Source organism: Salminus brasiliensis, chromosome 6, assembly GCF_030463535.1.
Source record: "Salminus brasiliensis chromosome 6, fSalBra1.hap2, whole genome shotgun sequence".
NCBI classification, from domain to species: Eukaryota; Metazoa; Chordata; class Actinopteri; order Characiformes; family Bryconidae; genus Salminus; species Salminus brasiliensis.
In genome coordinates this window covers 15,145,155-15,165,234 of record NC_132883.1, presented here as the reverse complement: position 1 = coordinate 15,165,234, position 20,080 = coordinate 15,145,155, and the positions used below count along the sequence as shown (strand labels likewise).

Below are 20,080 nucleotides of genomic sequence, written 5' to 3'. Positions count from 1 at the left end.
GATAGTGACTCACATTTGCACCTCTCACTGAGGAGCGTTTGCTCCAAAATAGCAGTACACCTGACACACTGTAGCATGATGAGCTTCAATAGCTGAGCATCAGCAGCTAAGATATCTAATATATAAAATGTAAAATGCAGTGGCTTATTAGCTCAAGTTTGCTAACAGTTATAACAAACAGGAATAAAAACAAAAATTAGTAAAACAAACAAACAAACAAAAAAGCATAAAACTATTGTATATCCATTTTTTCTACATTTTTAACATACTTATCAATGCCTTTAGTTTTCACTAACATAGTCCAGTATTAATATGTCAATGTTATAATAATGTTTTTAACACATAAAATATCAAACGTTAAAAGTACCGCATTTTAAAATGAATACGAGTAAAAAAAAGTAAAATAGTAAAAAAAACAAAAAACAAAAAAACAAAACAGGTTTTACTATTAAGATGCTAAAATACAGTTCATAGTAGTAAAATAATGACTTTTTATTTTGTGTTTATTTTACTCTTATTTTGTGTTTCTTACTATTACCTTGGTCAAACTGAATTTCTTATATTTTCCAAAACTGGATGAAAGCGCACCCCGTCGTTTTTGGCCTCGATTATTTACTTCCTGTGAAATCCTGCCAATAAATGAACAGTGGGCTATCGCAGCTGAACCTGAGACACCAGGCGCCCCTGTCTTACATCTCCTGACAGAGACGAAGTATGGAAAAATCCCTCTAGTCTCCTTGATCGAGGGCAGACTGTCTAAACACACGTGTAGGATTTCCATAAAATAATGCTGTAAATATCCGAACTATCCGCTTTCTGAAACACTCCCACTCGCAGGACGTATCGCTCACGCCACGGCTGACGCGCTGTGTGTGTGTGTGTGTGTGTGTGTGTGTGTGTGTGTGTGTGTGTGTGTGTGTGTGTGTGTGTGTGTGTGTGTGTGTGTGTGTGTGTGTGTCTTTGCTGTCATTCCGGAGGAATAACCACAGCAAGCTGTGCAGCTGACGAGACAAGACCATAAAAGTTTGATAGCGCACATTACCGACGTGCTACTGACAGTCGCTAACAGCAGCTTCACTCGAGTACAACCCCGAGCGCCAGAAAATGCTCAACGTTTAAAATACGATACAAGTTTTAACGTCTGCCAGGGCGACGCGCGTTAACCTAGCCTAGCCTAGCTAGCTAGCTAACTTAGCTAGCTGGCTGGTTGGCTACCATGTAATGAGAGAGGAATCGGACACTCTGGACTGAAGTAATGTGATGGTCAGGGGCAGGATAACGAACTAAAATACGAGAGCCGTTCTCTGACCATGCCATCGTTATGTATAGGAGTTCACAGCTTGGGAACAGTCGCTGTTTACGCAAGAGGACGAAAGTTGGTGGTCACCCATCATCCTTCGTCCTGGGAGCTTTAAAAACAGCCCACTAAACACAAGGCACGGCAGGTACGTGGGACCACATATCGAAAACATGGGCTGATTGATTGATTGATTGATTGCAAGATGTAGATATGAAGTTGGCTAAGTTTAGACATCACCACTGCTATCAAGCTGATTTACTAAGGAACATAGCTAAGTCAACTTGGCTTCTATTCTCTTGACTTTCCAGGCTCTGCAGATACGGTTTCTCAGCAGAGGTGGGAAATCCCGGTCCAGAAAGTATAAATCCACCCCAGGATTTAGTGTCAACTGCACGGGCGGCTCGGCTGCAGCAGCGGAGCGCAGGCAGTTAAAGCAAAATCCCGGCGGATGTTTTACTTTCTGGACCTGGATTTCCCACCTCTGGTTCTCGGACATGATTCTAGCTAATCTGGTGGCTAACAGATAACAGCTTTACAGTGACAAATGGCACAAGACTTGTTTTAGAGTTTGCTTTACTGGCTTCTGGTTCTTGTCATCAATTCAGCTGCTTGTAGTCGTGGTAGATACAGATACAGCGTGTGGCTCAGTAGGACAAACGTTAGCTAGCTAGTCAGCTAAAGTTATGTGGCCAATCATCTGTTTCCCAATAACCTTCAAGTTCCTAAAAGCAGCAGGCAAAGCTTCAAAATGACCAGAAGAAATATGCTGTCAGTGAGTTTGATCCTGCTGAGTCTAAACCTGACTGCATGCCCGTCTTAAAGTCATCCTCAGTCGAGACTTCTGCTAAATGTTGTTTAAACGGCGAGGGAAGGTTGGCCTCCAGTAGACAGACCTCTCCTTTTGCAGGACACAGTAGATAGGAAGAGCCCCATTAAAAAGCCTTAACTTGAGTCAAAGTAAGATAGCAGTAAAAGGTTTAGTGCACAGATAATCCACGTGAGCAGGACATCTCACTAAGGTTAATGTAAACAAAATTCTTTTACAGATTCTTGACATTTTTAGAAACCTGAATGTTGCCCTCTTGTGTACTTGGTGAGCAGGCCAGCTCGGGATATCGCTTTCATGTTTCATGTTTCAAGGTGGATTTCTGACTTGGTGAAGGTATGACTCCATGAACCCTAGCAAGCAAGGTTACAGATTGAGTCTGCAGTCTATTAATGCAGAGAGTGTAGACACAGGCGGACAGTATGAGAGATTCTGTTCAGGCTTTAATGACTCGGGCAAGTAAATGAAGACCATTGGTAAGCATAGGTTTGGAAAGAGCTTGTGCTGTGTCGTCACTGTCAGACAAAGACCTCCAAGATCCCCATGATGCCCACTTTCACAGGAGAAGGGGATAAAGCTTCTTAACTTTCAGTGAAAGTCGACGTGTAAAGTAAACGTGAAGTAACATTCACATTATGCCAAAAGTGAAAAACAAGGTTTACAAGGTTTTTGGGCTGTGTTTTGACGATATGTTACATGGATACTGTGATATGTAAATAATGTGTTTGTGCCAAAACTCAACAAGTACCACAGCTTGCAAGAATTTTATATAAACAGATCTGGAAGATTATTAATGAGAGCTCGGTTTAAATAGTCTGGCATTTGGGCTAATCACTATCAAGCCAGCTCATGACTTCAGCGTGCTAAAGAGTCAAGTTTTGGACTGCCCAAAAGGCTGTAGTTTTCAGGCCGAACAAAACAATGCGTGGGTTTATTCCTGTCATTCCCACAAAGAGCTATAGAATTCCTCTTTGTGGGTAGCTGATTGTATGCTTCAGAAAGCTTTGGTATAGTAACGGTTACTGAGAACGGGTATGACTGGTTACTGACAAGTCCAGACAGTCGCTCTGAACTCCTACTGTATGCTCTCCATGCATTCATATCGATTTTTCATTTTCCTGTGGGGTGTAAACCTTGGATATACTCATTCGAAGAGGATTGACCGTATGTGTAGTATGTATGGACACATTTGTTTCATGACCGCCTGATAATCCTCTTATTCCAAAATCTGATTCTCTCCTCTCTGGCTGCTTTCAGCTGCCTTTGTTATTAATTGATTTCATATTTAGAGGGCTATGGATGACCTCATTCAGCTGTGCAGCATCACGCCCCCTCCTCTTTCCCCTAATGCCTGGTGACGTCGCTGGACCAAATCTACAGATTAGCTTTAAATCTGATGTTCCTAGTCCATCCATGTGGTTGAAGCACTTATATAAACAAAACATAACAATCAAATGTAGGGTGGGTAATACACTCCGTCAGTTATTCAGTAAAGGTTGGCCTTACTAAGGCTTTTTAATGGACAATTAGCTGCAAGGTAAAGATAGATTCGCTGTGAAAAACAAGAGCGTCTTCAAAAAATGTCTTCCATATGTTCAGGCGTCTCCGTGATAGGAGTTGTTTTTGTTGTTGTTACTAGTCAGGAGTTGCCTGGTATGTATCCTCCTCCTTGTGGCTATGAGTTATGAAGTGGGTTTAGGGTTTGGCACTGTGCAACTGAGTAAGCACTTAAAATAGTGAAATTCCCTTTTTTCCTGTTTTTTTTTTTTTCCAGTCGTGTCATTGAGGTCAAATTGGTAGAATTCCCATTTAACTATCCTCTAAAAGAGGCGCCACTTTTAAAAGCAAATGAACAAGACACAAAATGAAGCACTTCTGTCTAATGCCACCAATGTTTCATTCAAATCTAGGCAAAAAGCCAGTATCAGTGTTTTCACTGAGGCTCTATCAACTGAGGAAATTGGTACAAATGCACAAATTCACTGAAGAATGAAATTGTCCTGTTAAAACATGTATTCAGTCTTTACAGCTAAGCTCTGCACCGAATTGATACATTCATAATTTTAAGATCATAATTTCATTAATTTCATTAATTAATTTCCAGTCCAGTGGTAGTGTTTTTAGCCCCAGCAACATAAGTCTAGATTCTGTACTGTAAAAACTGTGGTGGTGGTGTTGACGTGTAAAGACTCCTATTTGGGGAATGAATAACATTTATCACAAAGCAACTTTCAAAGAAACTTTGAGATTGAGAGAGTCTGATTTAACATGTGGTTTTAACCCTCCCTCTGTGAACATATTTGCCTGTCTTATGATTTTCTGTATTCAAAACGGGCGATTTGCATAGAACTTGGCAGAGCCACAGTTGAACTGGAAAACCTGAGACTAGACTAGACTTAGACCTACAGTTCTAAATGTGGACAGGGATGTCACAGCAGCAAGTTTAGCACTTGTTGAAGATTCCATTTCTAATGGAAATGTTGGGATTTTTGGCTCGTTGTCAGATCATTGAATCATTAGAACTGGTTTTAATTGAAAACATTGTTTTTGTCAATGTGTGTAGTTCAAATCACAGGACATTGTATTTATGTGCCAGGTAATGCTGATCCCTCTCTCTTTTTAATCTGTTTGCAGGGTGGCAATAACGGCCATATGATGGAAAGTTATGAACTTTAGCAGGCTGACAGGGAGTCATGGAGGAGGTTGACCAAGGTAATTCTGTAGTGAAGACTGAAAGCTTGGAGGAGCTGACCATAGTTCAGGGGGCTGTGGTGTTGACCGAGCTTCTGGAAGATCAGCCATTGCCCCAACCTGACCTCAACTTTCCTCATGGTAGTGAAGAGACTACTTGGCTAACAGTTCAGGAAGGCGAGTCAACTTCCTCTGACTGTGGAGGTACCTCAGACCTCCAGGAAATGGGTTCTGCCTCAGGGGAAGAGGGAGAAGGAGAGGGTAGCGAGGCCTCGGACACACAAGGGACTGGTGTATCGCCAGCCAGCAAGGGATCGTCAGATACAGGTCTTCAAAATGGGGATGAAGTCGACAAGGATAAACAGCAGAAGAGCAGCAGCCCTTCTGTAACAGGCAGCACATTCCCAGGTAAACCAGTGAAACCACACAAAAACGCAACTAAACAAATTATGAAAATGAATGCACGATAAAACAGGTAATGTCTGCAGTAGACATGTAAATCTGACTTAATAAATTCCAATGCATCATGAAATTAAAAATAATTGAGGTGTGTAAACAAAACGAAAGTGTGATGCAGCTGCATCAGTTGACAAGCCTAGATATGTAAGGTTATTACAAATAGATGCACTTGGCAATCAGTGCACTTCCAGGGCATGTGGCATGAGCATGCATTAAGAATGAGCATGCTAAACAAGCATGTGTCTGTATGGCCCTTGCTAATTGCTAGAAATCCTGGAGTATTGTTTTTTATTCCTCACTCACATTTTAAGGTTAAGTCACTAACCCAGTCTGCATTTTTTAATTTTTATCTTAAAAACTTCCTTTACCCTTATTTCCCCCTCTCATACCCTCAGGTACTCAGACAGTTGTTTTCTCACTGCCCCCCCTACGCTACACTTTCCACTATGGGTGGCAGATTCTTAAGTACTGTGGGTCCTAAACTGCAGATATCTCTGGAACAATCCTACTGTTTCCTTTTTTTATATATATAATTAATTTTTTTGTTTGTTTACCAAAACATTGTCCCTGGTGTGAGTAGGCGTTTAAACAGAGTGATTAATAAAAATTTATAGTCATATATATAGTGTGTGTGTGTGTGTGTGTGTGTGTGTGTGTGTGTAAATAAATAAACAGACATTCTGCCAGTGAAGGACTTTAGACACCTCCACAGTGTAAAGGGTGCATGCGGCCTGCCTAAAGTTAATGAATGCACAAATCCACTTTTATTCATTTATTTTTAGATGTTCATGGTTTCAGGGGTAACAAGCTAGTAAGTGTGCATTTGCACAGATGTGCATGAAATCCGCATTATCCATCAAATACAAACAAAAAAAGTTGTTTGGGGCAGATATCTTAACTTAAAATATTTTTAGAGAAATAACACAGCCCTGCAAATTTAAATGGATTTTTTTGTTTTGTTAAGATAATTTGTTCCTTTTGTTTGTTTATATATATATATATATATATATATATATATATATATATATATATATATATATATATATATATAAATATATATATATATATATATATATATGTATGTAAAACATTTTTAAATATTTTATATATTTTTGTTTGTTTGTTTGTTTGTTGCAGTAATTTGAACACTTCTGAATGCTTAGTTGAGTTGTTCACAGCATCACTCACAATTGTCTGTCTTTTCCTACCATAGACCCGTTGCAGATGCCTTCTCTCTCGCTGTCTGATCAGTTGAAGTTGGGCCGGGATGAGACTGATGGCACGGGACTGAACGTGGAGTGCAGAATATGTGGGGACAAAGCTTCAGGTTTCCACTATGGTGTTCATGCCTGTGAAGGTTGCAAGGTAATGGTTTATTCTCCAGCCAGCCAGTCAGTCAAAATGGTTACTAAAGCCACGCATTTGTAATACTTTGCTGCAGCCAGACAGTGTGTTTGTATTTCCAGTTACACAGGACTGAGGCTTTGTGTATTAATAGCTTATCATATCTTATTTCCTGCAAGATTAACCTCAGATGGAAAAGTAAATAAAGGGTTGAAAAGTAATGTATTGTGTACAACACCTGTGAAACTGCAAGAATTTAAAGCTTTGTAAATAAAACTTGAACCTGCAACTGTTTGTGAGGCAACCTGACATTTTATTTCTGACCACTGAGATTGATTGATTATGAGAATATTTTGCAGATAACAGTATACTGATATGTCAGTGTTTTGTTCACAAATGTAACATACAAGCAGATGGCCAGTGGAATATCATGCAGAAATTGTGCCCTTACATTGATGTGTGCTTTCATTTTCTGTATACAATGTCTAAACAACCAGTTGGTTGTATATTACACCATCTAACCCATGTAATGACTTACATGGAAGGCAGGATTAATCATAAAGGTCATTTTTGTAATGGTGGGGGGGTCTATCAGTAAATCAGTAATCAGTAAATCAGTTTGAACTGTGTAATTATACTTTGTGTGTGGTTTCTGTACTAAATATTTCACTGAATTTACAAATTGAATGAAATATGTGTATTTCTTTAGTGTATGACTTTACATATCTAAATTGTTTATTGTAAAAGAAAAAAAATGTAACCAAAGTTGTTTCTCTGCAGAGTTAAAAATATATATTTTTCGGATTCACAGGGATTTTTCAGACGCACCATTCGTATGAAGCTAGAGTACGACCGCTGTGAGCGCACCTGCAAAATCCAAAAGAAGAGTCGCAATAAGTGCCAATATTGCCGCTTCCAGAAGTGCCTGGCTCTTGGCATGTCCCATGATGGTGAGAAATAATCAGTCACACTGGGATAATGAAATTAACATCCAAAAAAAACCAAAATGTAAGTTTAGCCATTAGTAGATTTGTTTTTTTTTTATTTCAAAGAGGTGGTATGTTTAGCTTTGTTTTCCTTAGATGCTTTTCCAAAAGTTCTAAAATACGTTGTCATAGTGCTGCTGCTTAGGGTTTACTTAAAAATAGGCCCTCTCAGTTTCTCTCATGTTTTTGTCACATAGTCGAATGGTTGGGAGATATTCTGAAAATCAAAGTATGCAGTTTAATGATTTAAATCCTGCTTCTGTAATGCCACAGCTATTCGGTATGGGCGGATGCCCGAGGCAGAGAAGAAGAAGCTAGTGGCAGGGCTACTGGCAGGAGAAAAGAGTCTGCTAAGCCCTGGAGGCTCTGACCTCAAGACTTTGGCCAAGAACGTCAATACAGCTTACCTGAAGAACCTCAACATGACCAAGAAAAAGGCACGAAGCATCCTTACCGGCAAGACCAGCTGCACATCGGTATTTAAACTTGTATACAGAGGGCATTGAGCCCTGTTATTTGTAGTTAATTTGTGCTAAATGAGATTTAAAGTCCTTAAGTTATAAAATATACTTCTTATTTTAAAAAAGGATTTTGTTTTTGTTCAGCCACTAGTTTCAAGTCTGAGCATGTGACATGCGTACATTCCTAGAAGTTATATTGGTGATTGTTTGTTTGTTTGTTTGTTTTCTTTTTCTTATTTAATTATATTTCTATTTTCATCTGCCTTCAGCCCTTTGTGATTCATGATATGGACTCACTGTGGCAAGCGGAGAATGGTTTAGTCTGGAACCAATTGAACGGTGCCCCTCCAAACAAAGAAATCGGAGTCCACGTCTTTTACCGCTGCCAGTGCACTACAGTGGAAACTGTTCGAGAGCTGACAGAATTTGCCAAAAACATCCCCGGATTTGTTGATCTCTACCTCAATGATCAGGTATATGTAGTGCAGTAGTCTTTTTTGTGTTTAATGGTATTGATTAGAGGTCATTGAGGCCAAGTGGTTGTCTCTACCCTGCTCTGTCATAGGTATAGGTGTCCTTACCCGAGAACCTGAACTGAACTCATTTCATTCATGGCCCTTAATGTATTTCTTGTTCTTCTCCTATTTCAGGTAACCCTGTTAAAGTATGGCGTCCATGAGGCCATTTTTGCAATGCTGCCATCTCTCATGAATAAAGATGGTCTTCTGGTAGCCAATGGGAAGGGCTTTGTGACGAGGGAGTTTTTGCGTAGCCTACGCAAACCCTTCAGTGAAATTATGGAGCCGAAGTTTGAATTTGCGGTCAAGTTTAACGCCCTGGAGCTGGACGACAGTGACTTGGCTCTGTTTGTAGCAGCCATCATATTGTGTGGAGGTGAGACTTGAAGAATACAAACAGTGATATCAGGTGTGCACCAACAGGAAAAATTCATGCTTCTTCCAATAACCATAAATTGATGTCTTCAGCTGCTAAATATGCAGAGTAATCTATTTAACTTCCAGTTCCAGGTTTTCTGTTTAAATTGCTAATCATGCTAGATGTGAAAGACAGCAGGTCACATTACACAGCTTTGGCAGAGTTGTCTCTTAAAAAGAGTAAAAAAAAATTTAGTAGCAAGAGACAGAAAAGGAGGTTTCCAGCACTCAGTGTTGGTCAAATTGTAATGGTGGCAGGCCATGGTTTAGCACAGTGTGGTGAAATTCTTGTTGTAACACAGCTACACAGCAACAAGTTGAGTAAAGTGGAACGAAAACTTGCAGCCAACCTCTCACTTTATTAACATTGGGAACCCCTGGTCTAGATAAACAAAACTTACTGGCTAGATGGCTCTGGCCCTCCAATAGCATCTCCTCTAGCTTGATTTATAGTGCCGTAGGGGGATCTTCTCCTTTAAACCTGATACTGCAAGATCTGGTCCCGTTTTGGCCACAAAATGGATATGACCCATGATCTTTCGTCCTCCTGACCATTTCTTTTTTGTCTGTGAACTTAGAGAGGAGATGCAAGAATTAGATCCAAGAATAGAGGAGTCTGCACTAAATATGTTTGCCCAATGAGATGCCCTTGATTAAATCATTCCTTTTATTACCTGCATTATTAGTGTGTACAGTACAGCCTTTAGTGTGTTAACTAGCAAAATGCAAACAGTAAACATGCACTTTTGTCATATTTCTATATATCAGAAGCTAATAGGTCACAATTGGATGTAACTCTAAAGTATTTATTCTGTAATTAAAGTATTAAAAAGATGAATAAAGAAAACCATTACATAAATAACTTTTGCATTAGGAGACCCTGCCAATTGAAAGTGTAATTTGCACTCCATAGTCAGATGCCAGTCCACTTGAGCCAAGCTTAGCATTGAATGTTGCTTGTTGCTTATAAAATTTGGTTCCACATTACGTCTCTCAATATTCGCATTTATGCTACTGTGTGTTCTCCATACAGCTGCATCCACAGAAGTCCGTACCATGGACTTGGATTTGGGTCGACCACACGTAGTATTACACGTCACCATGCCCTTTAAGATTGCCATGTAGACCACCTATTAAGCTTGTCATGATGTGCTTGAAATGGCACTCTCTTTGCAACTAAGCTCATTGCTGTGTCTGCCTATATAGACCGCCCCGGACTCATGAACGTGAAGCAGGTGGAGCAGATCCAGGACAGCATCCTCCAGGCCCTGGACCAGCACCTGCAAGTACACCATCCTGACTCGTCCCACCTCTTCCCCAAACTGCTGCAGAAAATGGCTGACCTTCGGCAGCTGGTCACAGAGAACGCACAGCTGGTCCAAATGATTAAAAAGACTGAATCTGAGACGTCCCTCCATCCGCTTCTACAAGAAATCTACAAGGACATGTACTAAGTCCTCTGGCTTAGTAGACTCTTAACCTGTAATAAAAAAATAGGTATATTGTACACAGGTTTTCGTGGTGCTGTAAACACCATAGGAATTTTATATAGACTGCTATGGACTTTTACAAATACTGTGTTTGAAAACTGACTTATTTTGGGGGAGGGTGAAGTTTTTTTGGGGTTTTTTTTTTATTATTTTAGTCTCCTTCAAAATTTTATTTTGCGGCAGGTCAATTTCACTCAATTTCCACCTGGATTTAACAGTATTCACATCGAAATTTGTTTGAAGACCCCTTTCTCTTGAATAGTTTTCTGTAACTGCCTATTCATCAACATGCCACAAGTATTTAATTCCATGCCGTAGTGTTATAGGGGTTATCTTAGACAGCTGGGAACATTGTTTGAATTAAACTCACTCAGTTGATGGCTATGCACTTGTCCACTACTTGTCAGTCACTTTTCATGGAAATACTAACTAAATTGCCTGGTTCCACAAATCAGGAATGTTGTCCATGTTCAGGCCATTAACTGCATTTATCATCTCATCCAGTGACCTGCTATTCATTTGCTGTGTTATGTGAATTTGAGATTCATTTAGATCCCATATGCAAACGGTACGTCAGAGCACACTATTAAGCTAACCCATGCCTCTAGGTCTATTTTCTGTCCATTTTGATTATTGATTTAAATGATTTGTTTGGGGTTTTAACAAAACCTATCGGAACCATATTTTTCCTACTATGAACAGAAATGACTCAAAAACCAAGTTTTATTGTTGAGGGGATGTGATTGTATGCACAAAAGCTTTCACCTTATAGTGCTATTCTTCGGAGTGTTACTGGTTATTATATAGAGAAAGCACTCCGTACCCATTCCAGACCCAATCATGAAGCTTAGAGCAGCATGTCAAAAACATTAGTTGGTTTGAAAATGCACTATATTTTTATGCAGAATATTTGTATTCTGATGCTGGTGGTGTGATTAGCTTGCTTTAAAGATCTCTGGTTTTGAAATGTTTGTTTTTCAAAATCAAATTTGTTCCAAATGAAAGTCTGTGTTTGGAACAAAGTCGTTTTTATTTTTTATTCACGTATCTAGTCACATTATTGTAAATTCTCCATAACCATGTTGTGTGTTTGTCTCAAGCACTGCCCCCAGAATTAAGTCCCTATAAGATAGTTTAGACCATTTAGGTATTAACCCTACAGATATGAGACTGGCTGTATGATACAACCAACTTCATATCTGTTAAACATTTTGCCTAATAAATATTTAGATTCAACAATGTTTTTTTTTTAAGGTGTCTGAGATGTTATTGTGTATTCCAATAATTTAGACATTTGCTGCTGTAAACGTGAAGAGCACAATACAAATGATCCATATAATCAATGAGTTTATTTTATTCACTATTCAATGATGCCTTTCTTTGTCTTGAATGTGCACACACACACACACACACGCACGCTTCTCACCCAGTTTAAACCAACAAACCCGACCACTGGTTATACTTGTATAAATTGCCAATGTTTTTCTTTTCAAGCCACTTTACACTAGATACAGCTAGTGCTGTCCCTTGCATTAACACCACTAATATGCTGGTATAGGTTGTCTTACCTGTGTGCTAGTGTGCTTTTATGTAGACCTAGGTAGGTATTCACAGAGTGGAGATTAGAAACAGTCAAGACTACCTAATACAAGCAGATATTAAGACATTTTAACATTTGTATTCTTTATTCTCCATTTGTTTTAAAAATGAGACCCTAAATTCATGGGGGGAGGGGGTGATAAGATAGAAAAAGAGCATCTATGCTTCCTTCCTTCTTTATCTTAACAAAAGCATTCAATTGCATTCATTATATTATAAAAGATGCTTGCAGGTTTGGTTTTAGCCTTCGACGAGCCAGCTGCATCACAAACACAAGCCATGCTAGTAAAAACTTGGTGCCTGAGGTTTGCTTCTGTAGTTTTGCACAGGAGCTATAAAGCTAGTCTAGCCAATGTAGTGCAAACATGCAGAAAGGTTTTAGCTGCCAGAGCATCCAGAATAAGACAAATCTGACTGTAATCGCATTTCAAGCCACCTCCAAATGTGGTTTGGATCCACTTAGCAAAACTCAGACTTCATGTGTATTTTGACTGTCTAGACTATCAAAAAACCGGAGCCGGATCGGAACAAGATGATCACAGATATTTACCTAATTTAAAAATAGTTATATTATGTGAGATACGTAAAGACATAGCTATAACTTACAGAGTCAAGTTCATCTTACTCATCCCAAATTCATTCCCACTTCAGTAAATCAACTTAAAATCCTGAGTTAAAATGTTGACAACGAGTTGAAATCGCAAAACTACATTTAATTGATATTTCATTGATTGAATTGAGAAAAGATGTTAAAACTAAAATGATAAAATATTACATTTTTACAGTGCTGTAAGCTGGGGGCCAAAAAAAAAACTAATGAAGAATGGTAAGATAAACAATAAGACATTTATATCTTAGTAAAGTTTTCTTATCTGTTTGAAAACAGAAAAGCCCAACCAAGAAATCTACGTAAAAGTTTAAACTATCAAATTGTTTTGCTGGATCCCATTGCCCGAGCCTTTAGAGCTTCAAGTACGGCTCGGCTTGACCCGCCATCCCTTCAGATCCACCGAAGACCCGCGTCCAGGCCTTTTCTCTGTCCTGCACCGAGGTGGTGGAACGAGCTTCCCCTGGGTGTCCGAACAGCAGAGGCGCTCCCTGTCTTCAAACGCAAACTGAAGACCCGCCTCTTCCGACAGTACTTGGGCGAATAGTAGAGTGCTCACCTTATTAACTTGTGTTTAGTAGCTAGTGTCTAAGCTTTGAATGTTTAGTCTATTCAAACTAGCTGAGCTTTTTCTTGAGTAAATAGCGAAGCACTTTTGTAAGTCTGTAAGTTCTGCTAAATGCCTTAAATGTAAATGTAAATCCTCATAAACTAAACAGGTCCCAGGTAGGTAAACAGTTGTGAATGTCAGATTCGTCATGAAACACTACAGAGGTGGCTTTTAAAAAATTAGCTGGTCATTAAGATCCATTAATCTCCACTTTGAATAAATTAGACAACAATTGTAGTTCAACTACGACAACAATTCAACTATTTAAATTTATTATTTTTATGATTTTAATGCCGTTTTTTTTGGGGGGGGGGGTCAATAATAACTGTTTATCTTTACTTTTTAAAGTCATTTAAATTAAGAAAAGTATATAGCTATCTACGTATATACACAAAACCTGCGCGGCGTTGTTGTTGTTTTTTTTTTTTTTTTTTTTTTGTTCTAACACACCTGACCCAATTTATAGGGTAATTAACACACGCCCTTTCTGAGGTAAAGCGAGTTTTCATTGGACAGAGCCACGCCCATCAACTATATATGTGCATTTGATTGGGTCCTTAGTTAGAGGTTAAGAAGTAAGCAATCAGATGGAGGACAGGCGTTTGACTGAAGGCTGTAGCGAACGTAATGTTTGTAGGTAAGGATGAAAACCCCAGAATTAACCGTTTCCTGTTCATCAGCGAGTTTGGCAGTATGTTAGCTGTTCTAATAGGGCCTTGTGCATTTCCTACGGACTGTTTCTCCACGTTTACAATGCATTAGTTTTTTTAAGCTAGTTCTGCTTTTCTTGAGCTGCATTATATACACTCAGCTTATTGGTAGTATATACATGTACTAAATTCACATGTATGTGAGTCAGACTTGGCTGTTTTTATCTCGGTTAAGCTTTTATCTGGTAAAAGCGCCTGAAAGGGTGACGTGGCTTTGCTTTTAAAGTTAGCTACGTTACTTGGCCAAATGTATTGGAGCTTTGGTGTGGTGGCTTGGGCCATCAAAGTGATTAGGATGATCTGGTACTTTTAGGATATCCTTCCTATAGTTTAATTTATGCGGCTGTGCTAGGCCCAATCTGGCTGCACAAAATCGACCTGAACACGGGCTCTTTCTAATGAACTGAAAGTTCTCACTTCTCTCAGAAGTGCCTCAGCCTCTTCTCTGGTCGTTGTAGGACCTGAAACGTGCCTCCAGCTCCTCCACTAACGTGGCGTGTGTTGCTGAGAACAGGCTGTGTTGGCGAATCTGGAACCCTCGACTCTGATTGGCTGACTCACGCTTCCTGCGTGACGTAGCGGCTCCTCTGGTTACTGTGAGTGGAGCGGAGTTACGAGCGGAGCGACAACTTTTAACGCTAGTTACTGATCACGGTTAAGAGAAAATGGATGGCTGTCGCGTACCGCATACACGTTCAGGCAAACGCGGATTTAATGTAGACAGACAGATTTGCAGGTATGAGTCAAGACGACATTCGGCGCAAGACGACGGACATTTGTCTTTAAACTACACGCCTAATTCTCCCACTCGAGTTAGCCAGGCAACGAGCCCAGCTGGTTCTGTTTACATCCGGTTGTGGCCCGAAGTATGGTTCTTATTTGCGACGAGAGCTGCGTACTGCAAGCAGCAAAAAGTAGTTCACCCCTCCGGTGGGCTTTGTATTGCTTATTGTTAGGCGTTGGCTATTTGATGACCAACTAGTTAGGACCGATGCATTCATGTACTGAAGCCAGAGTCCGTTAGTGAGCGCTGAGGTGTGCGGAGCCCCTACTAAATGTGTGTGGGGGGGGGTTATTTTTTTTTTCTTCTATTATTTCACATTTGGAGACTTAAAACATCCCCCAATTTAATATTGTATCCAAAATGGAGAAACTAAGCAAGTAATTAAATTTGTTGGCTAAATATGGGGAAAACCTGGCTAGCTAGTAACTTCTCTACCTTAAAGGGCCCAGTGGGTCCTTTAGTGAGACTGTCTTGTTATGTAACACGTGGTGTTGCTTTGTCCCTCAGGCAGTTCATAAACGGGTCATGCAGGTACGGTCAGCGCTGTTATTATCTGCATGAATGGCCAGCAGTGCCCTCTGTCCAAGTGTGCAGGTATTTCCAAAAAGGAGGTTGCTGGTTTGGTGATAACTGCAGGTAATTGGTTAGTTTTGTGTGTGCTATGTTTTACTTTGATCGGTCACTTTCTGTTGCATGTTTTTCAGCCGTTTGCGTTTTCAATTCTAGGTATCTTCACGTTCCTTATGCAGCTGGTGAGGCGTCAGGTGGAAGGCGAGGTTCAGCACCTGCAGTCCACTCCTCTGCGTTTGCTGGTTACGCTTCAACTCGCCGTAGAGGGTCTGAGCCCTTTGTCCTTGCAGCACATGGAGAACGTGGCTCAATCCGGAGAGGTTCAGAGCCACTGCTTACTGGTTTTGTAAGCCACCAGCAGAATCTGCAACATCCAGCTGCGCACATTGCAGAGGAGGAGGAAGAAGCAGCTGCTGAAGCAGGTCCTGCACGTCACCTGCAGGGTATAGTACTGAACTGTTTGGTCTTGCAGCCTTTTAGGTCATCTTAAATTGACAGTTTTAGGTACCATGTAATAGGATCCTATACTAATTAAGCATTATTAGGTGGCCCTACCATAGGTGCACTTGTAGATGACTGTATTTGGCTGTCTGCAACTGTTGCTGTGAAACTAGTCATCGGTCACCTACTATGACTGTCTGTTTGGGTAAATAGTCAAAGTAGGCTAATGGTGGCTAATGATAGAATATAGGGGTCGCTGATGTACTGGGAGGCCTACCATCCAGAGATCCAGTGGTTCTGTAGTGGTCCGTTTCTAATGTTTGGGGGAGGTTGGCTAATAAACTGTAGCAGATGGGCTACAGTCAGACTGGGTCGATGTGCACCTTTATCTGCTATATAGGTTCTCTCTATAGGTACTGACACCTTCTAACTCATGAACTGAATGTGTGGAAGCAACCATTTATCCATTTTGTAGTAGAGAATAACAGTCCCTTACTGTGCAGATGAAGGACAGCAGCCTCAGCAAAGTGATCATGCTGGCCCAAGTCATTCACATAACAGTGACTCCTCTGGCTCAATGTCTGCTGCTTCTGTTGAAGTTCAGGTAAATATGGTGTCAAGACTCTCAAACAAGTATGTGCAGTGGTCACCTTTTCTGGTTGCAAGATTCTTCTCCTAAACCCACTGGGGCATTGTGTTCAGGAAACCAGTCTGCAGGATGGACTGGAGAGCGGTGCCACAGCTTCTGCTGAGCAGGAGCATACAGAGGCCTACCATCAAAGCAAAGATGTGCTGTGCGGCATCTGCATGGACAAAGTTTACGAGAAGGCCACAGAGGGAGAAAGGCGCTTTGGCATCCTGCCTAACTGCAGCCATGCGTTCTGCCTTGGTTGCATCATGAAGTGGCGGAAGACCAAGGAGTTCCAGGAAGAAGTTATCAAGTGAGCCTGTTAAAACATGTTCAGGTGATGTGTAGTGTTGGTATATGGACTAATGTGTTATGTCTTAAACAGGGCCTGTCCACAGTGCAGAGTCAAGTCCTCTTTTTACATTCCCAGCAAGTACTGGGTCTGTGAGGGTGAGGCAAAGGCAGCACTGATTGCTTCCTTCAAAGAAAAGAGCAGGTAAGGGGTTTTGGGGTTTGGTTAGTGTCTTGTTCTTGCTTCAAGTGAGCAAATGCCTGACTAAGGTGGGGGACTACAGGCCAACATGTAACACAGCCCCAAGCTGAATTGAGGTGCCTTGCAAATGGGTCTGTAAAAGCTGACTGGTGCAGCTTCAAGATGGTCAAATGAAGCCTAAATGGGTTTACACCACTCATGCTGACAAGTAGTTCTCAGGTTTGTTAAACTGCTGAGACTAAAGGTAAAAAAACAAAGGTGCACATTTGTCACTGTATGATGTGAAATGTGTTCTCTGCATTTTTATCCATCTGTGGTAGTGAACACACATGTGAACTAGGGGCCATGAGCACACCCACAGAGTGGTTGGCAGCCAACTCCAGGGCCTAGGGAGCAGAGGGTGAAGGGCCTTGCTCAAAGGCCCTTACGGTTTGCCGAGTCTAGTTATCAAACCCACAACCCTGTCAGTAGCCTGGAGCTCTAACTGCTGAGCCACCACTGCCCCATACACTCAAGACTAAAGAACTGAACACAAATCAGTAGTTTTGGTGGCTAGGATGTTGGATGTAACTGTCCTGCAGTGTTCAGTCACTACAAAATGGAGCATTGCTTTGCCCAATGGCTTCCACAGTATTCTTGTGGTTACTCATGTTGCAGTAAGTAGTTCAGTCGTATCTATGCAAGCAGAGTACCCTTATTGCGGTCTAATGGAACTGTTGTCTGCCCCACTATCCAGCAAAGTAAAGTGCACATTCTTCATGCGTCATGGGTGCTGCCCCTTTGCCTCAGAGTGTATCTTCAGCCATGAACTGCCACCTGGACACAGACCTCAGCGTAGACCTTCAAGACCCAAGGTAATGTTTGTCATTTTCAATGCCTTCGATCACATTTGCACTTCTACTTTACACAGTAGGATAGTTTTGCTACAGCTTCTTGATTTGGAAAGCTAAACATGTTCTCTGCTCCAGCAGAATGTTGCAGAGTCACTGGACCCTCGTATTTTGAGCTATTTCATTGCCCTGACTCTTTTGGACGATGAGGACTTTGACTTCTTTTTCCTGGACGACCCTGAAATTGAGCCGTGATTGTCCCTGATCTTTAAGAGCTCATGTAGTGTTGAATAGTGTGTCCTGGAGAAGGTCACATTCTAAAGCAATTAGTTGCACTCATTAAGGGAAGTCTAGGAGATCAGAATCTCAAGCAGTTTGCACCTCCTGCTTTGGTTGATTCTGGTGAAACAGCTCACCTGGGAGTGTTTGGTGCTATTGTGGGTTTACAAATCAGCATTTGTTTGGTGGTCTTGTAGCCAGGGCAGGTTTACTAAAGACTAACCTTTTAAATGGGTGCAGTTCTGCCTCTGCCCTTAGACTTGCTCACAGAGGAAGCCAGGTCCTCAAGTACTTTCTTTTTCTTTTTTTTTTCTGCAAGTTGGAAAAAGAGACTGTAATTTCATTGTGTAATACTTGATATACTGCTTTATTGTTAACTTGTATACTTTTGTGTAATCCTTTGTAACTCCTTGTATACCTCATACTTTTTGCACCATTTTTGTAATCACTTTGAGATTAGATTTTTAATTCAATGTCAGTGAAGTTTTATGTGTCTACTCTGCCACTGTAGCCCCATCTAATGTTCTTCATTGTTAAACCAAACACTACTGGCCAGAATATGGATTTGGCCTCCTACTAGACTGGATGGTAAATGGTCCAAAAGTAGGCTTTGTCTGGCTGGAGGAAAACTAGTCTACAATGTGTAAACTGTTGGCAGGCTTTTGATAATCTGTGTATTGCAGTATTTGACAGACTTGATGGCTTTTATTGCTTGTTTTGTATTTGGTTGAAGAAAAGTGGAAAATAAAATGTGATTTGCCTCATTTGCTCTCCTTGCTGTCTTTTTACATGGTTTGTACTTTAGTCTTTTGTCTGGAAGTAATGTCTTGGTGTTTGCCTTAAGGTCTGAAGCTATGTTTGCTTAAATATGGTGGTCAGGATCTGCAATCTGTTATTGTTTTCATATTTAAACATCTTGCCTTATCCCAAAGACTAATGCAGAAACTTTTCCTTCTGAATCTGTGGGTTGTCTTTAGTATCCCTTGTGGTGACTGGACCAATACATGATTCATGCATTTATTTTGGATTTTTGCCCAATTTGGGTTCCCTGTTGCATGTAATGCTACGAACACTCCAAATTGCTGCAGATGCAACATCCCTGGGCAACTGGTGCATTTGGTGGAATGTGCCAGGTATTCAGCTCTGCAACTAGCAGGAGCCTGACCAGCATCCCACTAAAGTGATTAGCTGGGAGAACAATCTACAAACCTGCAGAGCGCAAGACCAGTTCTCAGGTTCTGGCAGCTGGCCCCGCTTCCCAGCCAGAAATGTATGGTTAATACAATGTTATGACTAAAGTTCAATCTTTTTGGGACTGGGTTTTAACTTTTTATTTATTTTTTTTACATTTCTCAATTGAATTTGGGAATTTCTTCCCAAAAGGCCTATTGCCTAGTGACCCAAACCATTGAAGTGTACATATTGCCACATTAATGATTAAAGCATGTGACTATTTTACCTTGCTTGTATAGTAATAGAACAAGCATAACATTCACTGTGCTAAAATGTAACAGTTCTACTTTAAATATACTATGTAAACACATTTTGCATATTGTAAATTTAAAGTAAAACTTCATACTGTACAGAGTGAATTAGCAGTATACTAAATTATCACTTCTCATTAAGACCTGTATTTTGTTCTCACTGGAATGTTTTCTATATATGTGACATAACGAACAATATTCATCTTCAACATTGATGGCATAATTGAGCTTTAGCACATGAGTGATCACTGAAGCATTCAGCCAGCAGAGAAAGTGTTAACTTGTTCTTAGGGTCTTCAAAATTGAAGTCAGACAGTTTTAAAACTTTATGGAGTTCAAATGAACCCACAGGGGAAGGTAGCTTGGGGAGAGTGGCTTTACGTTGATGGTGAGTAAATGGGGAAGACACATCCAGTATTCAATGAGGTGGTGCCAGGAGCCTATGGAAAAGCCAATTGAGTTTTACTCAAATAGTTTGTATTTCACACACAAACCCACTGTATATTACTGACCCAGCACAGTTCACTCAGTTACTGGACTAGTTGAGAAACGT

At 40.5% G+C, this 20,080-nt stretch overlaps 2 protein-coding genes across 5 annotated transcripts; both read left to right on the top strand.

The window, feature by feature from the left end:
• Positions 1-978: 978 nt before the first annotated feature.
• ppardb (peroxisome proliferator-activated receptor delta b) lies at positions 979-11,909 on the top strand. Of its 2 annotated transcripts, none has more exons than XM_072681799.1 (8): positions 979-1,445; positions 4,761-5,225; positions 6,490-6,641; positions 7,432-7,570; positions 7,880-8,082; positions 8,337-8,540; positions 8,718-8,961; positions 10,209-11,909. In XM_072681799.1, the coding sequence occupies exons 2-8, from the start codon at positions 4,820-4,822 to the stop codon at positions 10,454-10,456; spliced, it is 1,596 nt and encodes a 531-aa protein (XP_072537900.1). In that variant the 5' UTR covers positions 979-1,445; positions 4,761-4,819; the 3' UTR covers positions 10,457-11,909. The 2 variants fall into 2 exon arrangements, with proteins under 2 accessions (XP_072537900.1, XP_072537901.1); XM_072681800.1 differs by having other exon boundaries at positions 8,718-8,994; positions 10,209-10,292.
• Positions 11,910-14,628: 2,719 nt separating this feature from the next.
• mkrn4 (makorin, ring finger protein, 4) lies at positions 14,629-18,807 on the top strand. 3 transcript variants are annotated; one of them, XM_072680921.1, is made up of 8 exons: positions 14,629-14,754; positions 15,310-15,438; positions 15,529-15,815; positions 16,317-16,417; positions 16,516-16,754; positions 16,827-16,937; positions 17,671-17,788; positions 17,906-18,807. In XM_072680921.1, the coding sequence occupies exons 1-8, from the start codon at positions 14,684-14,686 to the stop codon at positions 18,017-18,019; spliced, it is 1,170 nt and encodes a 389-aa protein (XP_072537022.1). In that variant the 5' UTR covers positions 14,629-14,683; the 3' UTR covers positions 18,020-18,807. The 3 variants fall into 3 exon arrangements, with proteins under 3 accessions (XP_072537022.1, XP_072537023.1, XP_072537021.1); XM_072680922.1 differs by having other exon boundaries at positions 14,671-15,179; XM_072680920.1 differs by lacking the exon at positions 14,629-14,754 and having other exon boundaries at positions 15,191-15,438.
• Positions 18,808-20,080: the final 1,273 nt, after the last annotated feature.

Excerpts from the sequence above, each read along its gene's own strand:
- ppardb (XM_072681799.1), top strand. The coding sequence starts at position 4,820 with ATGGAGGAGGTTGACCAAGGTAATTCTGTAGTGAAGACTGAAAGCTTG. Across the intron at positions 8,541-8,717 it reads ATCTCTACCTCAATGATCAG|GTAACCCTGTTAAAGTATGG; the intron begins GTATATGTAGTG and ends CTCCTATTTCAG. Across the intron at positions 8,962-10,208 it reads AGCCATCATATTGTGTGGAG|ACCGCCCCGGACTCATGAAC; the intron begins GTGAGACTTGAA and ends CTGCCTATATAG.
- mkrn4 (XM_072680920.1), top strand. The coding sequence starts at position 15,203 with ATGGGGAAAACCTGGCTAGCTAGTAACTTCTCTACCTTAAAGGGCCCA. Across the intron at positions 15,439-15,528 it reads TGGTTTGGTGATAACTGCAG|GTATCTTCACGTTCCTTATG; the intron begins GTAATTGGTTAG and ends TTTCAATTCTAG. Across the intron at positions 16,755-16,826 it reads TTCCAGGAAGAAGTTATCAA|GGCCTGTCCACAGTGCAGAG; the intron begins GTGAGCCTGTTA and ends TGTCTTAAACAG.